Source organism: Chiloscyllium plagiosum, unplaced genomic scaffold, assembly GCF_037043375.1.
Source record: "Chiloscyllium plagiosum isolate Xiang-an unplaced genomic scaffold, Cpla_swu_hap1 HiC_scaffold_24, whole genome shotgun sequence".
Taxonomy (NCBI): Eukaryota; Metazoa; Chordata; class Chondrichthyes; order Orectolobiformes; family Hemiscylliidae; genus Chiloscyllium; species Chiloscyllium plagiosum.
Window position 1 is genome coordinate 60919323 of NW_028270162.1, and position 24142 is coordinate 60943464.

At 43.9% G+C, this 24142-nt stretch overlaps 2 protein-coding genes across 3 annotated transcripts in view; one reads left to right on the forward strand and one right to left on the reverse strand.

The window, feature by feature from the left end:
• pik3ip1 (phosphoinositide-3-kinase interacting protein 1) overlaps positions 1-21348 on the reverse strand; it is a 55240-nt gene extending 33892 nt beyond the window's left edge. The window contains exon 1 of the mRNA XM_088000245.1: positions 21193-21348. Coding sequence (XP_087856371.1) covers positions 21193-21325 — 133 coding nt within the window. The 5' untranslated portion in view covers positions 21326-21348. The remainder of the gene's footprint in view (positions 1-21192) is intronic.
• Positions 1-24142, forward strand: part of rnf185 (ring finger protein 185) — a 123615-nt gene that overhangs the window by 69775 nt on the left and 29698 nt on the right. Inside the window, exon 6 of one of the 2 annotated variants that reach the window (XM_088000247.1) lies at positions 14089-14857. The exons of the other annotated variant lie outside the window; for it this stretch is intronic. Within the exon in view, the coding sequence (XP_087856373.1) occupies positions 14089-14132 (44 nt within the window). The 3' untranslated portion in view covers positions 14133-14857. Of the gene's footprint in view, positions 1-14088; positions 14858-24142 lie in introns of those variants that run through there. 2 annotated transcript variants of the gene reach the window in all.

Here is a 24142-nt window from a genome sequence, read left to right on the forward strand (position 1 = left end):
CATGTCTGTGTGGGTTTCCTTCCACAATCCAAACATGTGCAGGTTAGGTGTATTGGCCATGCTAAATTGCCCATAGTGTTCAGGGAGTGTAAGTTAGGTGCATAGGATAGGGGAATGGGTCTAGATGGGATACTCTTCAGAGGGTTGGTGTGGACTTGTTGGGCCAAATGACCTGTTTCTACACCATAGGGATTCCATGATTCACTTATTCCGCAGGGAAAGTCTTTGAGTTGGTCCATCAATTGATTTTTTTGATGTCGAAGCTAACTGCATAGATACGATGCCCTCTTTTGGCCTTGCCCTTCCAGAAAAATGTGTAGCCCCCACCTTTCTCCCAGAGCTCCTTCTGCTTCCCGCCAGGTTTCACTCAAAGCAACAATGTCAATATCAGAGTGCCCGAGTTCCCCGGCAACAATACCAATGCAGCATTCTGGTCTGTCATAGAGATGTACAGCCCAGAAACAGACCCTTCGGTCCACGCTGACTAGATATCCAAATTAATCTAGTCCCATTTGCCAGCACTTGGTCCATATCACTCTAAACCCTTCCTATTCATATACCCATCCAGGTGCCTTTTAAACATTCTTATTGTACTAGCCTCCACCACTGGGCTGGGAGCGTTGTTATAAAATTACAGGTGGGGGGGATGTTATCGGAGTACTTAAAAAAAAACAACAGTACAGCACAGGAACAGGCCCTTTAGCCTACGATGTTGTGCTGAACACGATGTCAAATTTAACTAATCCTGTTTGCTTCCCCTTGATCCACATCCTTCCAATTCTTGTACATTCATGTGCTTATAAAAGTCCCTTCAACACCCCTATCGCATCCACCTCCAGCACCACCACTGACAGCACGTTCTAGACACCTACAACTCCAAATTCACAATCTTGAACTTTCTCCCTCTCACCTCAAATGTATTAGAAATTTCGACTCTGGACAAAGATTCTGACTCAACCCCTGTATGCATTTCATAATCTTATAGATTTCTATCAAGTCTCCACTCAGCCTCCGCAGCTCCAGAGAAAACCACCCAAGTTTTTCCAGTCTCTCCTTGTAGCTCATACCCTCTAATCCAGGCAGCAGCCTGGTAAACCTCTTCTACACCCTCTCTAAAGCCTCCACATCCTTCCTGTAATGTGGCAGCCAGAACTGAGTGCAATACTCAGTGTGACCGAACCAAAGTCTCTTAAAGGTGCAACATGACATCCTGACTCTTGTACTTAATTCCCCAACCCATAAAAACAAGCATGCCATATGTTTTGTTACCACCTAATCTACTTGCATGGACACTCTATGGAGAAAGTGAGGCGTGCAGATGCTGGAGATCAGAATCGAAGAGTGTGGTGCTGGAAAAGCACAGCCGGTCAGGCAGCATACAAGCAGGAGAGTCAACACTTCGAGCATCAGTTCTTCATCAGGAATTGGGGTGTGTGTGTGTGTGCGTGTGTGCGCGTGGCCCAAGGGGGCTGAGAGAGAAATGGGAGGGGGTGGGGCTGAGGAGAAGGTGGATGGGAATGCAATAGGTAGATGAAGGTGGGGTAAAGGTGATAGGTCAGAGAGGAGGGTGGAGTGAATAGGTGCTGTAACTCCCCTTCCCACTCTGCTGAGGACATGCAAGTCCTGGACCTGATCCACAGCCAAACTCTAGCCACCTGACGCCTGGAGGAGGAATGTCTCCTCTTCCACCTTGGGACTGTCCATCTACATGGGATCAATGTGGATTTCACCAGTTCCCCCATTTTCCCACCTTATCTCAGATCCAACCTACCAACTCAGCACCGCCCTCTTGAACTGTCCTACCTGTCCATCTTTCTTCCCACTTATCCACTCCACACTCCTCTCCGACCTATCACCTTATCCCCACCTTCATCTACCTATCGCATTCTCAGCTACCCAAACACCTCCTCCTCCACCCCCGCCCCATTCCTGATGAAAACCTTATGCTTGAAATGTCAACTCTCCTGCTCCTCGGATGCTGCCTGACTGGCTGTGCTCTTCCAGCACCACAATCTTCAACTCGGGCCACACTATGGAGTAATGGGTTTGAGATCCAAGATCTCTCTGTAAATCAATTATGTTCAGGATCCTACCATTAACTGTATATTTTTTCCTTTAGATTTCACTTTCACCAAAAGTGCAGCACCTCACATGTACGTAGGTTAACCTCCATCTGCCATTTCTCCACCCATATTTGCAACTAATCTGTATCCAGCTATATCTTTTAACAATCCTTCTACACTATCCACAATTCCACTGAGGTTTGTATTGTCTGCAAACGTACTCACCCACCCATCCCATTTTCATCCATATAGTAGAGTAGGAGTCAGTCATACAGTATGGAAACAGGTCCTTTAGCCCAACCCATCCATGCCGACCAGATTTCCTAGCTAAATTAGTCGCATTTGCTATGTTCGGACCATATGCGTCTAAACTTTTCCTATCCATGGTCCCAAGCACAGGCTCCTGAGGAACTCCACGACAAACCTTTCTCCAGACTGAAAACATTCATTAACCAGTTTTCTGCCGATCAATTTTGCACTCTTTAAATTGCATCTGTCCTTTTCATTCCATGAGTTATAGCTTAGTTCAGTCTGTCGAGGCATTTTTTGATCAAATATTCTTGTTAACATTATTACCGCCATTAAAACTCCATCTGGATAAACAACGTGTCCTTAACAAACTCATATTGGGCTTTCTCAATTAAGCCAAATTCACCCAAGTGACTAATGATTTATCCAAATTAGTGTTTCTAGAAGCTTCCCCACCATTGACCAACCTGTATAAAAGCAAATTACTGCTGATGCTGGAATCTGAAACCAAAAGAGAAAATGCTGGAAAATCTCAGCAGGTCTGGCAGCATCTGCAAGGAGAGAAAAGAGCTGACGTTTCAAGTCTAACTGACCACTTTGACAAAGGGTCAGTTAGACTCGAAACGTCAGCTCTTTTCTCTCCTTACAGATGCTGTCAGACCTGCTGAGATTTTCCAGCATTTTCTCTTTTGGTCATTGACCAACCTGTAGTTGCTTAGCTCAACTTTGCACCTTTTAATCAGCAGTGGAGCAATACTTACAATTCCCCAGTCCTCTAGCTTCACCCAGAGTCTCAAGCAGACTGGACAACTGTAGCCAATGCCTCCACAATTTCTAGTCACTTCCCTCAACGTCCGTGGATGCATGTGATTTGGTCCTCACCCATTTTAAGTACAGACAGCTTATCCAATATTGTACCAATTTTAAACTCTTATTTCTGGACTGTCTCCTCACATTATGGCAGCATTTCCTACCTTGCTAAAGGCAGACACAAAATATTCAATATATCAGCCATGCACATTTTTGCTGCCTATATTGGTCCTACACCTGCTTTTAGCGTCTACCAGTCAGTCATTTATATCACAAACAGAAGAGATCCCAGTACAGATCGCTGCAGAATACCATTAGGTCATGGACTTCCAGCCATAAAAACAATTCAAGTGTTACGTAAATCTTGCTGCAGCTACAGCAGAAGCTCCAGCTTACTAGCGGATGGGCGTTTGTAGGCTGTACAGCCACTTCCAAGTCCTGTTCCAATCACCAAAAGATCCAGTTCAGAGGCTGCCAGGAGATGGGAGGCACCAATGGATCAGGGATTACACAGGAAACAACAAATAAAGGGTTCCCAAAGAGGAATCATTTTGGACTCGAAGCATTAACTTTATTTCTCTCTCCATAGACCCTGCCAGACCTGCTGAGTTTCTCTAGCACTTGCTGCTTTTATTTCAGATCTCCAACATCTGCAGTGTTCTGCTTTTGTTAGGCAACAGTAAAGAATCAGGTAGGTGAAAGTGAGGACTGCAGATGCTGGAGATTAGAGAAACGTCGATTTGCCTACTCCTCGGATTCTGCCTGACCTGCTGTGCTTTTCCAGCACCACACTCTTAACAAGAAAGAATCGAAATGCAGTCTTTAAAAGACTCTCCGTAGTCAGAGAGATAGGCATATTTCTGTAACCATCGTTATGAGCGTTGCATGGTTTGTTGCCTCCCACGTGCCAGGGCAAGGAACATCAGGACAGGGCACACAGTATTTTGCACAGGGAAAGGAGTGAGCCAAAAGGTGTAGTAGACATTGATACAAATCAGAGAGTTGAGGGCAGGTTTTAGGTCCAATAGTCAGATTTTCAGAAGCTGGGGAGAAAATTTAATAAATGGAACTCCATAAGAAGAAATCTGAGGACTATTCCCAATACCATTCATTCGTGAAAATAGAAAAGGTAGGAAGGATCAGCACATAGCCTGAGGCACTGAAATCAATTCTGGGGCAGGAAGCACTTATTCAAAGGTTGCACCTCAACAGTGGATGCAATGTTTTTGTAGGTAGTTTTGCTAGTGAGATCAGGTTAACACAAACTTACCAATGTCACACCAGGACTGGTAAATTAAACATAGTTTCTGTTTTTAAGCATGCATTACAGGATTGCTCAAATCCATTAGAAGGGTTCAGCAATTATAGTTAGAAGAAAACTAAACCGCAACACCCTCATATCAGTTATAACTGATATCAGTTATAACTGTGCAGAGACTACTTAACCCACTGTGTCTGTGCCATTCTCTGAAAAGCAGTCCAGTCTGTCTCACTCTATCCCCATAGCCCTGCAAATTTATTTTGTTCAAGATGTTGGACAAGGTTCCCCGTGGGAGACTGGTTAGCAAGGTTAGATCTCATGGAATACAGAGAGAACTAGCCATTTGGATACAGAACTGGCTCAAAGGTAGAAGACAGAGGGTGGTGGTGGAGGGTTGTTTTTCAGACTGGAGGCCTGTGACCAGTGGAGTGCCACAAGGTTCGGTGCTGGGTCCACTACATTTTGTCATTTACATAAATTATTTGGATGTGAGCATAAGAGGTACAGTTAGTAATTTTGCTGATGACACCAAAATTGGAGGTGTAGTGGACAGCGAAGAAGGTTACCTCAGATTACAACGGGATCTTGATAAGATGACCCAACGGGCTGAGAAGTGGGAGACGGAGTTTAATTTAGATAAATGCGAGGTGCTGCATTTTGGGAAAGCAAATCTTAGCAGGACTTATACACTTAATGCTAAGGTCCTAGGGAGTGTTGCTGAACAAATAGACCTTGGATTGAAAGTGGAGTCGCAGGTAGATAGGATAGTGAAGAAGGCATTTGGTATGCTTTATTGGTCAGAGTATTGAGTACAGGAGTTGGGAGGTCATGTTGTGGCTGTACAGGACATTGGTTAGGCCACTGGTGGAATATTGCATGCAATTCTGGTCACCTTCCTATTGGAAGGTCGTTGTGAAACTTGAAAGGGTTCAGAAAAGATTTACGAGGATCTTGCCAGGGTTGGAGGGTTTGAGCAATAGGGAGAGGTCGAATAGGCTGGGCTGTTTTCCCTGGAGCGTCGGAGGCTGACGGGTGACCTTATAAAATCATGAGGGGCATGGATAGGAAAAATAGACAGTCTTTTCCCTGGGGTGGGGGAGCCCAGAACTAGAGGGCATAGGTTTAGGGTGAGAGGGGAAAGATATAAAAGAGACCTAAGGGGCAACGTTTTCACGCAGAGGGTGGTGTGCGTATGGAATGAGCTGCCAGAGGAAGTGGTGGAGGCTGGTACAATTGCAACATTTAAAAGGCATCTGGATGGGTATATGAATAGGAAGGATTTGGAGGGATATAGGCCAGGCGCTGGCAGGTGGGACTAGATTGGGTTGGGATATCTGGTCAGCATGGATAAGTTGGACCGAAGGGTCTGTTTCCGTGCTGTACATCTCTATGACTCTATGTCACCTAATTTCCTTTGAGATCATAGTGTCAACTTCTACAATCATTTTAAGCAGTCAGTTCCAGCTGATGGCTTCTGAGGCAGCATGGTGGCTCAGGTGCCAAGGAACTGGGTTCGATTCCAGCCTCAGGCGACTGTCTGTGTGGAGTTTGCACATTCTCTCCATGCCTGCATGGGTTTCCTCCCAAAGATGTGCAGGTCAGGTGAATTGGCCATACTAAATTGCCCAAAGTGTTCAGGGATATGAAGGTTAGGTACATTAGTTAGGTGAATGGGTCTAGATGGGTTACTCTTCGAAGGGTCAATGTGACTTGTTGGGTCGAAGGACGTGCTTCCACACATAGGGATTCTATTATCATGCCATACTCTGCCAAGCTAGACTGTGCAATGACCAGTGGTTACATATTAACATATTCTCAACTCAACGAGATAAGGAGTGGCAATCAGCTGCCCTCTTTTCAACCGCCTCTCAGTCAATTGTAACAAGTATTTTTGTTTTTCTTTAGCACACAATTACTTGCATATCACATGTCATCTAAAGATATAGTTATGAAATCAATATAAGGAGCCAAACAGAATACAGAACCAGAATGTCAGCTCTGAAGAGCAACTCTCTTCTCTCCAGAGATGCTGGCAGATCTGCTAACTTTCTGCAGCATTCACTATATTTCAGATTTCCAGCCCTAACAGTACTTTCCCTTTATTGGGAACAAAGGTTGCAGTTTAATAAAGCCTTACAGTCCTTTTGGTGGCAAATTTGGATGATGTTTTTTGGAAGTCCTGGTGAAAGAGTTTTGCCATAATTTGCTTTTCCACCAGATCTCAAGATGACAAGAGGTAAGTCAGAGGAGCAGGGTGGGTCCGGAGTTTTCTCTCTGCTCTGCAGCTCCAAAGCAGCTGTTGAATCTCCTGGACTTGCCTCAATTTATGTGGTCAGGTGATCTGTGTGCAGTTTGTACATTCTCCCAGTGTCTATGTGCGTTTCCTCCAGGTGCTCTAGTTTCCTCCCACAGTCCAAAGATGTGCAGACAAAATGGATCGGCCATACTAAATTGTCCATAGTGTCCAAGGACGTGCAGGTTAGATGGATTAACCATGGGAAATGCAGAGTTACAAAGATAGGGTGTGTCTGGGTGGGTTGTTCTGCGGAGGGTTGGTGTGGACTCTTTGGGCCAAGTGGCCTGCTTCCACACTGTAGGGATTCTATTTTATTCTGTGATCACAACAGCCATTTTAGATGCATGCCTATCCTTTTTATAAAAGATTTTAGTCCATAAAAGGTTTCAGATCTTAGATAACGGAACAATAGGTGGACTAGGTTCAACTCAATTAGGACAATTTGCACCAGTAGATAGAAGTAGAAAATAGCAATACGTGACAGGGATAGTACCATTTCAAATAAGACAGCAGGATTGCAAGGAACACAAAGACAAGTTGAGAATGTTTACATAGATACAAGTTACGTTTAGAAAGTTGAGACTGGTCTGAATTTTTTGACAGCAGGCAATGTCTTTAAAGAAAGCAAGACAGAATCCATGTGGTTAGAGAAAAGAGCCAAAAACAGTATGATCAAGACACTAGGATATTCTAAGGCATACAAATAGTGAAACAGAGATACAAATCCACAAAGTAATCGTAAATATGCAAGAATTATGGTAATATGTTTATTACCCCAATGTCAGGATAAAGTTGCATAAAGAGCTCAGGAGGAAGGAATTGATTGATCTGTATTTCTTTGGTCCAATTAGGAAGGAGGTGTTGCTGGGTCCAATGCAGGGAATTAGGTAGGCCAGGTGATCCAAGGATCTGAGAGGTTGGGGTGGGCATTTCCACAAGAGTGACCGTTCTGAAGAAGGATCACTGGACATAAAATGGTAACTCTGCTTTGTCTACACAGATACTGCCAGACCTGCTGAACCTTTCCAAAAATTGATTTTTGTTTCTGTAAGAGAGTGATCATAGTATTATACACAGTTTAATAATGGAACAAAAACAAAATATGATATATAGGTTGGAAGAATAAAAAGGGATCTAGTCATGGTAAAATGTGACAGGAAGACATAAAAATAATTTTTTAATAGATTTTTTTATTGAAAGAGAAGATTTTTTATAAAATTACAAAAATTACAACAATAAACCAACAACAACAGTATGTGTACATATAAAAAAGGCAGCACGGTGGCACAGTGGTTAGCACTGCTGCCTCACAGCGCCAGAGACCCGGGTTCAATTCCTGCCTCAGGCGACTGACTGTGTGGAGTTTGCACATTCTCCGCATGTCTGCATGGGTTTCCTCCAGGTGCTCCGGTTTCCTCCCACTGTCCAAAAATGTGCAGGTTAGGTAAATTGACGATGCTAAATTGCCCGTAGTGTTAGGTAAGGGGTAAATGTAGGGGAATGGGTCTGGGTGGTTTGCGCTTCGGCGGGTTGGTGTGGGGCGAAGGGCCTGTTTCCACACTAAGTAATCTAATCTAAAAAAAAGACAAAGCAACAACACAAACAAAACACAACTATATTCCTGTACAAAATAAGCAAATCAATAAAAGTAATAAATGAATAGATAAAACAGCTCAGCACAACAAAACCATTAGCTCGCAACCTCCAAGAGCATTCAGTATTATACACGCGTTTTCTCGAAATTCTTCCTTCAAGGACATCAAGTTCACTAAATCGGCCACACAAAAGCCCTAGTTAAGATGGCAGATAACTCTACATCTAAAAAGGGCTGCCATATCCTATAAAAAAGTTTGTTTTCCGGTGTACCATATTCGTTAAAAATCTAAAGTAATATGTTCGATGATTAGCCTATGCCAACCCAACAGACCCAGGGAGGCTTTTAGAGACCCAAACATTAGAATATTTTTCCTTGCACAACAAGCGAGAATATTAAAAAGTTATTTTTCCCAAGGGCATCTAGAGAAGATGGGTAGGCCCAGAAGAGAGATAGGGTCCACCTTAACCTCGGTCTCTCTCTATAACTCCTGCTACAGCATTCCAACATGTACGAAACCAGCGGCAAGACCACAATGAGTGAGAGTATCAATACTTATTTTGTATTTAGGACATAATGAAGATATTCCCACCTTACATTTTGAGAGACAGTCTGTGACCAAATGGACCCTATGCAGATTCTTTAGCTGCATGGCATGGGTCCAATTACAGATCGAAATCTTCCTCGCATTTTCATAAACATCCTCCCACGTTTCCATAGAGATCTCAATCCCTAGTTCTTTCTCCCAGACCCCACAAAGCCACTCAACATCTTCTGAAAGATCACTCCCAAACGTATGATAAAGAGTACCAACAGAGAGAGTACTTTTAGCATGAAGCACCCTTTCTTCTCCAACAGATCTGTAGGGATTTGTCAAAAGCGTGGTCTCTTTTTGAATATAATCCCTGATCCAAAAAAAATGAAAAAGGTTTCTGCTAGCTAAACCATACTTATGGGTTACTGGGTCAAAGGGCATCATTATTTCACCTTCAAATAAATCACCCAAACAGGAGATTCCCCTAGCTGCCCAAAGCTTAAATCTGGGGTCCATTATCTCCAGCTGAAAGCCTAGCATGCTAGCTATGGAGGTGAGAAAGGACTTTTTGGATGTATTACCCTCACTTTACCGCATTGCCCTCCATGCCTTAATAGTATTAATAATTATCGCATTATGGCAATATTCCTTAACTGTCTTCATTTTATCTACAAACAACAGGCTAATGAGGAGATATTTTGCCCGGGTGGCCTCAATATCTAGCAATATTGACACCGGGTCCTCGCAAGACCAGTCACTGATAAGAGATAGAGGAAAACCTAATTAATATCTTTCAATATCTGGGAGGTCCACTCCCCCTTGCCCATGAGGCAACTGCAATTTAGCCAGCTTAATACGAGGTCACTTATGACACCAAATAAAGGAGCTAAACCATCCATTAAGTCTCTGGAATGTTTGCCTAGGAAAGATTAAGGGGAGCATTCATATAGAATATAGCAAACGGGGAAGGACAATCATTTTGATAAGAGCTACTCAGCCTAGCCAGGATATTGGAAGCGCTTCCCATCGCTGAAGATCTTGCTTAATCCTCTCAAGCAAATGGGCAAAATTGGCCTTAAACAACTGATCAAAGACAGGAGTAACAAAGATGCCCAAATAAAGAAAAGCCTCCTGTGACCATTTAAAGGGGAATCATGATTATCCCTCCACATCAAATACTCTCCTAAGACCTTCCGAAATTTGAAAAATTGATCTTATAACTAGAGAAGGAGCTAAATAAGTCAATACATTGTATCAAATGAGGTACCGAGACCACTGGATTTGACAAAGAACAAAAACATCATCCGCATACAACGTGATTTTATGCAATTTTGATCCTACTTCCAAGGCAGCTAATATTAGCATCCCTGTGGATAGGCTCAATCACCAATGTAAAAAGCAATGGTGAGACGGGACAGCTTTGCTGACTGCCTCTACGAATATTAAAATTACTATATCTCACACTATTGGTGAGAACCGCTGCCAGAAGATCACTAAAGAGGACCCTGATCCACCTAATAAAAACCTCCCCCAATCCAAATCGGTCAAGGATATAAAAAAAATATGGTCATTCGACTCAATCAAATGCTTTTTCTGCATCCGAGACCACTAATTCCTGAACTGACTGCTGCTGACACATTTGAAACATTTTCAGCAGCCTCCTGACATTATTGGAGGATCTACAACTCTTTATAAAACCATCTGGTTGTCTTTAACAATGGAAGGCAGCACAGTTTCCAGTCTAAACACAAGAACCTTAGACAAAATTTTAAAATCAGAATTTAACAGGTGAGATAGGCCTATAGAAGGCACATTCTTCTGGGGTCTTCCCTTTCTTAAGAATATGAGAAATATTAGCCTCTCTTAAGGATGGCAGGAGGCACAGAGACCTGGGTTCAATTCCCGCCTCAGGCGACTGACTGTGTGGAGTTTGCACGTTCTCCCCGTGTCTGCGTGGGTTTCCTCCGGGTGCTCCGGTTTCCTCCCACAGTCCAAAGATGTGCAGGGCCAGGTGAGTTGGCCATACTAAATTGCCCGTAGTGTTAGGTAAGGGGTAAATGTAGGGGTATGGGTGGGTTTCGCTTAGGTGGGTCGGTGTGGACTTGTTGGGCCGAAGGGCCTGTTTCCACACTGTAATGTAATCTAATGTAATCTAATCTAATCTAAAAAAAACTGTAGCTGTACAAGTAACTATACATGTCTAATATCAGCTCCGACAATATATTTATAAATTCTTTGTAAAGCTCGCTAGGAAGACAGTCAGGGCAGGCATCTTATCACTCTGCATCTGTTTCACAGCCTCCTGTACCTCTTGCATTGTTAAAGGAAAGATGCCCGTTCGGAACTAACACTTGGAAGATCCAGGTTCTTAAAAAAAGATTCCATCTTAGCCCATCCACCCTCACAATGTTCAGACTGGTGTAGTCCCAAATAAAATTCCCAAAATGCAGCAATGATCTTTTTAGAATTACAAGTGACCATCCCAGTCCCATTCCTAATTCAGATAATGGATTGGGGGCACTCTTTCTCTTGACAAGATATGTCAGACACCTGCCCGGCTTGTCATCATATTCAAACAGTCTTTGTTCCACAAAGGAAAGTTCCTTCCTTGCTGTCTGCATAAGCAAGGAATTCAAAGTGGACTGAAGAGCTGTAACCCACTTCAGCTTAGCCACTGATGGCTTATCAAAATACACCTTCTCGGCGGTCTTTAGCTACACCTCAAGGCGGTGTTGCTGCTCCTCCTTCTGCTGTTTCTGACTGGCAGAGTGAAAAATAATTATCTCCCTGCCATAAGCCTTAGCAGTCTCCCAAAGTACAGACTGGTTACTGGCCATGACCAAATTGGTGTCTAAAAATATCTTAAATTCACTGAAGAAATATTCGATGAACTTACTGTCTTTAAGAATAAAACGGATCCAATCTCTAAGTATTACTATTTCTGACCACGCTGCAGTATATTTCCAATGGTACAGGATATTACTGAACTCAAGGATAACACAGGGGTTAGGAAAAGATCAATCCTAGTAATGACACTTGTGCGGATTACAAAAGAACGTGAAGTCCCTACCCTATGGGGTGCAGACACTTCCAGACATCCACCAATCCCAGTTCTAGACAAGTCCACTAGTTGCTTACATTCCAAAGAAAGTTGAGGGACCTCTAGGCATTCTATCCACTGCACGGTCCACGAGGCAATTAAAGTCTATCCCCATAATAATTTGCCGCAGCGCAAGAGCCATCAGTTTAGAGAATGCATTAATCAAAAATTTAAGGGGGTGCTCTGGGGGGACAATAAAAAACGGTAGCACAGTGGTTAGCACTGCTGCTTCACAGCGCCAGAGACCCGGGTTCAATTCCCGCCTCAGGCGACTCTCTGTGTGGAGTTTGCACATTCTCCCCGTGTCTGCGTGGGTTTCCTCCGGGTGCTCCGGTTTCCTCCCACAATCCAAAAAATGTGAGGGGTTAGGTGAATTGGCCATGCTAAATTGCCCGTAGTGTTAGGTGAAGGGGTAAATGTAGGAGAATGGGTCTGGGTGGGTTACGCTTCGGCGGGTCGGTGTGGACTTGTTGGGCCGAAGGGCCTGTTTCCACACTGTAAGTAATCTAATCTAATCTAATCTAAAAATTCAAAATACAATATTCTCTCGCCATGTATTGAGGCTTTAAGAATGACAAACCATTTATATTCATCTTTAATCTAACGTAGCAACTTAAATGAAAAATCCTTCCTAATAAGTACGGCCTCTCCCCTGCTCCTAGTATTAAAAGAAGAAGTATACCCGATCAAACCCATTCTGCTGCAATTTCAAATGCTCACCATCGAGATGAGTCTCCTGCAAAAGAGCAATGAACACCTTGCCCTTTCTAAGGCTACACAGCACCTTTTTCCTCTTAACTGGTGAATGGCTCTCTCTAATATTTAAGGCACACTATTTGAGGACACAATTAGCCATGATACTCTATAACATCATTTGAACTCCAAAAAGGAAGAATTAGACTTACCAATTGTTGAGCATAAACAAAAAAAGACTCATAAAAAATACAAAAACCAGAACTACTATAACTAACATACTAATAACTACTTATATAAAAAAAACTAAACCAAATACTTAATGAGAGGCTGTACCCCCTGCCGACAGGGGACTCTTACACCTCTCAAAAACACCTTCATAACTCGTTCCTGCTCGAGCTGCAGCCCAGGCTCAGGCCAAAAAAGGAAGGAGAAAGAAAAATAATATTAACAAGGAAATTAAAAGTAGACACTCTACCCATCCCCAAATATACATTAACTCCCATTAATAATCAGAAAAAAATTCAACAACACTTTAAGAAAAAAAGAGAGAAAAGGGTGCCTTCTTGTTCAATGGGTTCTAAAAGTACCAGCCATCATCGGCAGGCTCTGACACTTGCCAGGCAGGTTGGGTAGATGAGTTGTTTACAGGTTTCTACATTCCTCCAACACCTCAGTTTCACTTCTGCACAATCCAGACAAACTTTCGAGTGGAGCTGTTGCTTTGGGTGTTGGTGTTAGGCACATGAGCAATATGTCCTGCTAAGCAAAATTGATTTGCACCTCAATGTTGAGGAAGTTGGCTTAGATGGTGCTGTTAGACTGCTTTTTTCTTGTTTTCTTGCTGTTCCAGATTTTTGAAAATACTTTTTTTTTAAAAAAAGATTCCCTACAGTGTAGAAACAGGCCCTTCGGCCCAACCAGTCCACACTGACCCCCGAACAGTAACCCACCTTGACCCATTTCCCCTTTGACTAATGCACCTAACACTATGGGCAATTTAGCGTGGCCAGTTCACCTAACCTGCACATCTTTGGACTGTGGGAGGAAACCAGAGCACCCGGAGGAAACCCACACAGACACGGGGAGAATGTGCAAACTCCACACAGTCAGTCGCCCGAGGCTGGAATCAAACCTGACAGCTTTCACATTAGCCAAGTATTAATTTGGTTAAAGGAAAATAATCTTTGAATAACATGAATGAGGTCCCCTGCGGGTTTGATTTTAGGACCATTGATTGTTGTTTATAAATTACGGAATTGTTTAGGCAGTACAATTTCGAAGTTTATGGATTGTATAAAATTTGATAATGTCATAAAGAGTGAACAGAGTAACAGACTTCAAGCTGACTGAGAATGTTGAAATAGGCAGACACAATTTAGTGTAGTTAAATGTGCCTGTCTTCATACTGATATCCATCTTGGTAAGTAAGGAATGAAAGAGGAAATGCACAGATACTTTTGTCTCTAGAGTTTCTCCATTCACAGGTAAAGCACACTTTTGGACCACTGCCTGCCCCTCTTTAACCTGATCCAACAGATTCAATCAGCTCCCCAGTCATGAGCATGAAAAGTGAAGTAGTAAACAACAGTGAAGAGGAGGGCGGTATGCTTTTTGTCAGTGGCCTTCCTATGGACATTAAACCGCATGAGCTGGTGGACTCTGCACAGATCTTTACAAGAGATCTTAATTTTTCTAAAATGTGATCCATTATGAGGGAGAGCCAGCGAAGAAGCTGAGTAACGCCGAAAGCACGAAAGATATGAAGATAAAACAAAAATGAAGTTAAACATTTTATTCCTATCACACCAGTTACAAAGCGTGCAGCATGCTTATGCTTTTAAGTTATATTGTATTGCATTCTATTCAAAATTGTAAGGTGATACATATTACTTATCATAAGTCATGTGATATTTTTGTATTGCAATTGTTCCTCTTGTTTATTTTCCTTGATTGGACTTTCACCTGTATTTCCCTTATTGAGATTAAAGCTAGTGAAGCGTACAAAACCTTGGAAGACCAAATCTGGAATACTGCATACAATTCTGTTGCCCCTGCTCTAGGCACCACAGAGGGTGGTGTGAATAAAGAATGAGCTTGCCAGAGGACGTAGTAGAGGCAGGGACAATGACAATATTTAAAAGACAATTAGACAAGACGAGTTGGGCTAAAAGGCCTTTTCTGCAGTGTATGACTCCATAATTGACAAGTAACTTTTATTCCATACATTAACCATCTCGAACAAGGATTCGAATGATCTCTCCATGATATTGAATGGTATAATCGTTATTATCACAACTGACCAGAAACTGGACTGGACAACCATATAAAAGTATTGGTTACAAGATCAGGTCAGAGGGTGGTAAGTCTGTGCATAGTAACTCACCTCCTGATCACTATCTTCAAGACAAAAAAGTCAGCAGTGTAAGAGAACATTCCCCAATTTATTGATGACTGTTGCTCCAACCCTTGAAGTTCAACACCATCCAGGTCAAAACAGTCCACTTGACTGTCACCCCATCTCCCACCTTCAAGCTTCACATTCTCCACCACCAACACACAGTGGCAGCAATGTGTACCATCGACAAGACACACTGAAGTAACTCACCAAGACTCCTTCAACAGAACCTTCCAAACCCATAACCACTCTCACTTAGAAGGCCAAGAACTCCATGTACAAGGGAACACCACAACTTGAAATTTCTCCTCCAAGTCACACTCCATCCTAACTTGGAAATCTATCTGCCTTACTGCACTGTCAATGAGTCGAAGTCCTGGAACACCACTTCTAACAGGACTGTGGCTGCCCCTAGACCACACGGACTGCAGCGGTTCAAGGAGATGGCTCATCATCACCTTCTCAAGGTTCATTAAGAATGGGCAAGAACTGCTGGTCTTGCCAGTGACATCCCTTTTTGCGAACAAACAATAAAAAAAAAAGAAAAATCACTTGAACCTCTCCCCAAAATCACCTCCACACTGCACTGAACCTGGTGTGGGCTCAACTGTTCCCCAACATCCCTGATCCACTGATCCCGACATAAATGGCCAGGAACATCACTCTGATGTGAACTGGGATGGTGACTCCCCCGAGTCAGCTTTGTTACTCTCAGAAATTTTCCAGGCTCTCTGAACCATACCCCACCCCAGCTTTGTGGAAAGCGTCAGTCAAAAAATAATTTAAAAGATCCTCTCTGTAACTGATGGAAATTTTTCATTTCTGAAAGCCAGTTAACAATTTTGTTTGGTAATAAAACTTACTCTAAAAGGCAGAAAATGGTGTTTCATGGTTTTCAGATGGGAGGAAGGGCGACAGTGTTTCCCAAGGGTCAGATCTTGGAAAACTAGTTTTTGATACACATTGGAGTTTGCAATAGAAAATAAAATTTCTAAATTTGCTTATGATACCAAACCTGGAGGAGTGTGAACCAGATGCAAAATTATTGCTGTTGGACAGGGATGGGCAGTAGAATGGACAGACAAGCACCAGATGGAATTTAAATTTAGAAAAGTCTTGGAATAGTGAGAGAAAATAGAAATTTAACAACTGTTCAAAAATGGGCTATAGGGTGCACAGCATTCATGTTTGAAGGTGGCAAGTCACTTTGAGAGTAATTGTAAAAGATAAGGGACTTTAAGCTTCCTAAATACAACAGCAGGGAAATTAGAAAACTCTGGTTAGGCCCCAATTGTGCCCAATTCTGCTTACCACATTTTACCAAGAATGGGAGAGTCTTTGAGAGGGAGCAAAGAAGATTTCCAGGGATGAGCAGTTTTGACCCCAATATCAAGTTAGAGATACTGGAGTTGTTCAACTTAGGGCAAAGAGGATTGTGGGAAGAATTAATAGAAATGCAAGATGTGCTTGGGAAAGGCAGACAAAGAAACCTGTTCCTTTAAGCTATTGGTTAAACTAGGGGATACAGGTAGCTCTTCTATAATGCAATAGTTGCAATTCTTGTGCAACCCCACATTGTAGAAAAATTGTGCTTTCGAAACAGTGCTTAAAGTATTGGTGATCTAACTGTGGTACAGCTAACACTTGTTTCAAAAGTTCATGTTTTAGAAACAGTGTCCCCAATTTGTCAATTGCATTGTAGCACATTGACGTTAGTGTGTGCGCGCATGTGTATGCATGGAGTGAGAAGTATTTTACCATTCACTGTGCAAAAAGAAATTTCTTGGAACTCACTTCCCAGATGGTGGTGTCAGCAGAGACCAGTGATTGCAGTGGCATAAATGGCTATGAGGAAGCTCGATGGATGCATGAGAAAAAGCAACTAAAATTATAGAATACAATGGAACTGATTGGTTGGCCTAAGGGAGAGTTGGCAATGGATGTGATGGCAGAAGTGGGTACTGCGGATGCTGGAGATTAGAGTCAAGATTGGAGTGGTGCTGGAAAAGCACAGCAGGTCAGGCAGCATCGGAGGAGCTGAAAAATCGACGTTTCGGACAAAAGCCCTTCATCGGGAATGGATGCGATGGGCCAACTGGCCTTGTATTCTCTATGAATCTTGAACAATTTACTTGCCATCTTTGATCAGAATGATATTACCATCACAATCTATTACCGTGCCAGAGTCTGTCCATTCTCTTTAACATCCCTCTGTTAAAACCTATCAAATCTTAATTATACTTTATCTCAGATAGTCTGATAAATTGTATTTTCAAAAGCCTTGCTTCCCTGCATTCAAATATTCAGATCAAATGGCAATATCTTAAACAGCAAGATTGTTACACAGAAATTGCAGCAAATTGACATATCATCCAAGTGCTAATTGATAGTGTCTATGCCTACCAACTACTAATTATTTGCATGAACTGACTATACCAGTGCAATTATTAAATAGTAGTCTTGTTGGTCAGCGAAGATGTTATGCAGCATTTTGCTGATCGCCATGATGCACATCAGTTTGCATGTCTGAGCTCATCATTCGCAAAATTCAGTCATTTACAGCACAGAAAGAGGTCATGAAGTCCACCCAGGCCATACTGCCCCTGCAGAACAATCCAAAGACAAAGCCCTGCGCGTTTATGTTCTTCAAGAAACCTTCCAATCTCTTTTTTTTTTAAAAAACCCTGTCTCCACTTTGACCAAGCCTGGTCATTTGTACGTCATCTTCCTTCTTCACTGGTCATGTGATTCAGATTCCAAAATACATCAACAATTTACACTTGCATCCTGCCACAATCTATATTATGTACCAGGAATTTAGCTTTAGGACCGAATTTCTCAGGTTCTAACTTTCATCATGAATAATCATTCCTTATTCCTCCTTTTATCATTCAGAAAGCCAAATGGTGAAACACAGAATAGCTGCTATTTTCTCAGTCAAATGGCAAATGTGGCTCGGCAGCTGCTGTGGAAACTGGCTACCAGGGTCCCAAAGCTCACCCTCACTGGTGCTAATTACTCTAAGATTCCCTTCTGGAAACATACCAGGATTTGAGATCTTGGGGAAGATTTGTAGCTCAGATTATGGATCAGGTTGTCAGTTTGCTCATTGAGCTGGTGGGTTTATTTATCAGACATTTCATCACCGTGCTAGGTAACATCATCTGTGAGCCTCCGGTGATGTGCTGGTGTTCTGTCCCACTTGCTACTTATGTGTCAAACTCCTGGACCTGTGCCTCACAACCCACTTCACCTTTAACAACAAGATATGCCAACAAATCAACAGGACCCCTATGGGATCACCAATATCAGGACTTCCAGCAGAAGCAGAAGCAGTTTGGCAGAGGTTAAAACAAACAGCCCTTCCCACCATCCAGTCCAATATGGTCCACAATATGGATTTGCCATCAAAAAATACAACAAAATGTGGCGGCACGGTGGCACAGTGGTTAGCACTGCTGCCTCACAGCGCCAGAGACCCGGGTTCAATTCCCGCCTCAGGTTCAACTCCACTGTGTGGAGTTTGCACGTTCTCCCCGTGTCTGCGTGGGTTTCCTCCGGGTGCTCCAGTTTCCTCCCACAGTCGAAAGATGTGCAGGTCAGGTGAATTGGCCATACTAAATTGCCCGTAGTGTTAGGTAAGGGGTAAATGTAGGGGTATGGGTGGGTTGCGCTTCGGCGGGGCGGTGTGGACTTGTTGGGCCGAAGGGCCTGTTTCCACACTGTAATGTAATCTTAAAAAAAAATAGAAGAAACCCACAAACATATAAACAACATGCTCACTGGTATAAAATTTTTTCGATTAGATTAAATTACCTACTGTGTGGAAGCAGGCCCTCCGGCACAACAAGTCTACATCCACCCTCCAACGAGTAACCCGCTGACTAATGTACCTAATACTCTGGGCAATTTAGCATGGCCAATTCACCTGACTTGCACATCTTTGGACTGTGGGAGGAAACTGGAGCACCCAGAGGAAACCCACGCAGACACAGAGAGAACGTGCAAACTCCACACAGACAGTCGCCACAGGCTGGAATTGAACCTGGAACTCTGATGCTGTGAGGCAGCAATGCTAACCACTGAGCCACCGTGCCACCCCAGAAGAGGAACAGAACAATAACTGACGCCTCTTCTTGGATGTCATGTTAGAACAAAATGCCAATGGACAACTGCAGGCAAGTTACACACATTGACCAGATTCTCAACTAGAGAAGCAACGATCCCAACATCCACAAACAGTGTGAAATCAAGACACTATTCAAACAAGCCACTACATGCTGCAGCATTCAGGAACTAAGAGAAGCTGAGAAGCTGAAGAAACACCTGTACAAGGTATTCAGGAACAATGGTTACCCAATAAGCTGATTCTTGTGCAACAAACCTAAACAGGAAGACACAACGTGGCCAGACTCTAGTCACCCTACTATACATCAAAGACATTTCAGAGATGACCAGCAGACTACTCCAGCCCTATACATCATGCATCATAGCCCACAAACCTACCACCACACTAGAACAACTACTGATGAATTTAAAGGACCCCATTCCCATAACCAGCACAACAAACGTAATGGAAAAAATACCCTGCAAGGACTGCAACAAACACTACATTGGACAAATTGGCAGGAAACTAGCCACCAGGACACATGAGCACCAACTAGGTACCAAAAGACATGACTAACTACCACTTGTATCCTGACACAGAGACGAAGAGGGACACCAGTTCAACTGGGACAATGCATCCATCCTTGGGGCAAAGACACCCACAGAAATTCCTAGAGGCTTGGCATTCAAACTGGAACTTCATTAACATATAGATTTTGACCCATTTAATAACCTCTTAGAAACAGAGCCGGAAATTATATCATCCACCACAATAGACCAAGATACATAAATAGCAAGTGGGACAGAACACCAGGGCTTCAGCGGAGGCTCACTGATGATGATACCAGCGTGGTGACGAAACATCTGAAAACAAACCCACCAGCTCAGCAAGTAACAACCACCAGGGTGGAGCAGATTTCTCCAACTCCTGGAGAAATCCCAGTGAGTCATACAGTCAGTCTTACAGCACAAAAACAGCCCCTTCAGTCCAACCAGTCCATGCCAACCATAATCTCAAACTAAATTATTCCCACTGTGCTTGGCCCATATTCCTAGAAACATTTCTTATTCATGTACTTTCCAACTGTCTTTGGAACATTGTAACTGTACCCGCATCCACCACCTCCTCTGAAAGTTCATTCCACACACAAACCATTACATTTAAAAAGAAATTCCCTTCATGTATATTTTTAAAAATCTTTCCTCTCGTCTTAAAAATATGTCCCCAAGTCTTGAAATCACCCACTCTAGGGAAAAGACACCTGCCATTCAACTTATCTATAACCCTCATGATTTTATAAACCTCTAAGATCACTCTTTAAACTCCTATGCTTCAGTGACACAAGTCTCAGCCTCCTCTTATAACTCAAACCTTCCATTCCAACTTCTTAATAAATGCCTTCTGAACCCTCTGCAGCTTAATATCAGCTCTTCCTCAGTTCTCAAAGGTCTGAGCAATGAAGGCCGTGGCTGTTGATAGCTTTAAGGATCTAGTGGCATCACTTAATAAGGCAGGGGTTTACAAACACAGCTGGAAAGGCTGCCCTGAGTAACACACTGGTGGCCACTGCAATTGCAATATGGTTTTACATTAGCAAGGTAATGGACTGACAAAGCTTGATTGGATATAAAGTCTGAACCATGCCCTGAGTTGAACCAGCCTTCTATTGTAAATGAATGAAGAACATTTCAAATTAACTAAAACCATTCCAAGTACTTCAAAAAAACAAGTAATTATTTGCAGTTAAAGATTGCAGATAGGCACTTGGTGACCCAACGCAAATATGTCTATTAACAGCAGCAAAGATGATACCATAGTTTATGCCCATCATGTTTATAATTACACAACACAAACAAATCCCCCAACTTTGATTCCCCACATGCCCCTCCCCTTTCACCCAAAAACACATTCTCCCACTCACAACTCTGCAGTACATCCACAAACACCCCTACCCACAGCCCCATTACCCCACATTTATATCCCACTCTCCCCATAGACCCCTCACCCATTAAGACCCCGACCCCGACCCATGGCGAAAGCTCCCTCCCTCCTCTCTCCACACCAACCCCACCCCCAGGTATTTACCTGTCCTCTGGCCCGCTTCAGTCTCTGCCATCAGCTGCAGGAAAAACATCAAGAAAAACAACCTGAGAGAGGTCAGGAGCCGGGCCCCTTCGCCCGGGCCTGCAGCCGCCCTCCCACTTTCTCCCTGCTCCATGTTCCACTTTGGTAAACAATCTCACTCCCTAACAAACCCCGCCCCCCGGGGCCGAGCGCCCGCCTCCACACCGTCACTCACTCACAAACCCCGCCCCCCGGGGCCGAGCGCCCGCCTCCACACCGTCACTCACTCACAAACCCCGCCCCCCGGGGCCGAGCGCCCGCCTCCATACCATCACTCACCCACAAACCCCGCCCCCCGGGGCCGAGCGCCCGCCTCCATACCATCACTCACCCACAAACCCCGCCCCCCGGGGCCGAGCGCCCGCCTCCACACCATCACTCACCCACAAACCCCGCCCCCCGGGGCCGAGCGCCCGCCTCCACACCGTCACTCACTCACAAACCCCGCCCCCCGGGGCCGAGCGCCCGCCTCCACACCATCACTCACCCACAAACCCCGCCCCCCGGGGCCGAGCGCCCGCCTCCACACCATCACTCACCCACAAACCCCGCTCCCCGGGGCCGAGCGCCCGCCTCCACACCATCACTCACCCACAAACCCCGCCCCCCGGGGCCACACCCTCACGTCTCCTACCGTCACCACCCTCGGGTCCTAGCGCCCACCCCTGTCCCCAGGCAGGAATGTTCCCTCCCAGTTGGGTAACCCTTCAGCGGTCAAGGACATTCAGCTTCCGATCTTCAGGATTCGGAGATGCCGGTGTGGGACTGGGGTGGACAAAGTTAAAAATCACCCAGCACCAGGTTATAGTCCAACAGGTTTAATTGGAAGCACTATCTTTCGGGGCGCCGCTCCTCCATCAGGTGGTAGTGTCCAGACTGTGTACAGACCCATGAAGACAGCCTCACCATGTGACCCCACCACATTTCTGTATCTGTGACATCTGCCCCACTGTCTTGTTTTGGCACCAACACCTTGATAAATCGTAATGCTCTCTCTACCTTAATTATTTTGTACAGTTTTGGATTTCCAGTATCCCCCACTTTTCGATCGTTTGCTTCACGCAACTTCGCTTTTATGAAAGACCTTCATTAGTACCTGTTTTCGCTAATCCCTGAAGAGGACTTTCACTTTTACAAAAAAAAAGCAATACTTTTTCCCATATAAATGGCTTTACGCCAATTCCGGCTCACAAAAATGCTTCCCAGGAATGCTCTAGTTTTGGATAGCAGGAGCTACCTGTACTTATTACTTTGGTTAGACCCTTGGGCGTGCAACACTTATTATTCCAGTCAAATGAAAATGGAAACAATGGCTGGTGCTATAAATCAGAAGCAAGGATTTCTGGGAGACCTCAGCGAGTCTGGCAGCATCTATGAAGAAAAGTCAAGAGTTTTGTTTTAGGTCCAGTGACCCTTCCTCTGGTTTTTCTTCAGAGATGCTGCTGAACCTGCTGGGCTTTTCCAGCAGCTTCTGTTTTTGTTCCATGTTATCCCAGTCATTTGGTCTGTCTTCAGCACCACCTTACTTTTAATTTTTTGTAACTATCTCTCTGCCTCATTTAATTGGATCATAGGTCATCCTTCAGTTTTCATTCAGCTCTTGACATCTTAGTGGGCTGCATGGTGGCACAGTGGTTAGCACTGCTGCCTCACAGCGCCAGAGACCCGGGTTCAATTCCCGCCTCAGGCCACTGACTGTGTGGAGTTTGCACGTTCTCCCCGTGTCTGCGTGGGTTTCCTCCGGGTGCTCCGGTTTCCTCCCACAGTCCAAAGATGTGCAGGTCAGGTGAATTGGCCACGCTAAATTGCCTGTAGTGTTAGGTAAGGGGTAAATGTAGGGGTATGGGTGGGTTGCGCTTCGGCGGGGCGGTGTGGACTTGTTGGGCCGAAGGGCCTGTTTCCACACTGTAAGTAATCTAGTCTAACACCCTCGGTCACCTGCAGAGACTTATTATTTGATATTCCACTCACACCATTTGTATGATTCTTTGATCTCTCCATCCTTGATCACTCTGCCCATAAATTCTGTGTGTGCTTCCCTCTCACTTCACCTGACGAAGGAGCTACACTCTGAAAGCTTGTGATTTAAAATAAGCCTGTTGGACTATAACCTGATGTCATGCGATTCCTGACTTTGTCCATCCCAAACCAACACCAGCACCTCGACATCAAAGGTAGTGTAATGTTTGGAACGAGGGTCAGGTCGGTCTCATTGAATATGAGATCCTTGATTGTGGTTATTAACCTGGACCAATCAGGGCTATCATATTCAACAAGATCTACCTGGCTCTCCTTCCAATCACTACAGAGGGCAAAACCTGGATAATGTTCAGGAATCTCCTGATAAGTGGCAAGTCATATTTGCACCACACAAGCACCAGGAAATGATCTTCTCCAACAAAAGAGAATTGTATGATTGATCTCTGACATTCAATGGTGTAACCATCATTGAATATCCTACTATCAACATCCTGGGTGTTACCATTGACCAGAAACATGAACTGGACCAGTCATATAAATATTATGACTCCAAGAGCAGGTCAGAGGCTGCAAATTCTATGGCAAACAACTCATCATCTGGCCAGCATTCCTGCTAATTTTATTTTTTACTCATTTACCTTAGAGGACCATGCATGGCAGCAACTTCCAAAACTGGAAGTCATTGCTAAAAATCAAGTTTGTAAGCCAGTTGCCATGTGTGGTTGGCTTCACAGCTTCAGTCATTTCTTCTGACTGCTCAAACCTTGTCTATTATCTGCAAATTGAGGATCATGATGGACCATACTTGCTGTATGGTCTATCTCCAACAGCATCCAAGAAGTTAAAATCGATTCATCTAAGACCTTCATCATTCAATCCTTTCACCATAAATACACAGGAGCAGCTGTAAGCAGCACCTGCATAATGCAAT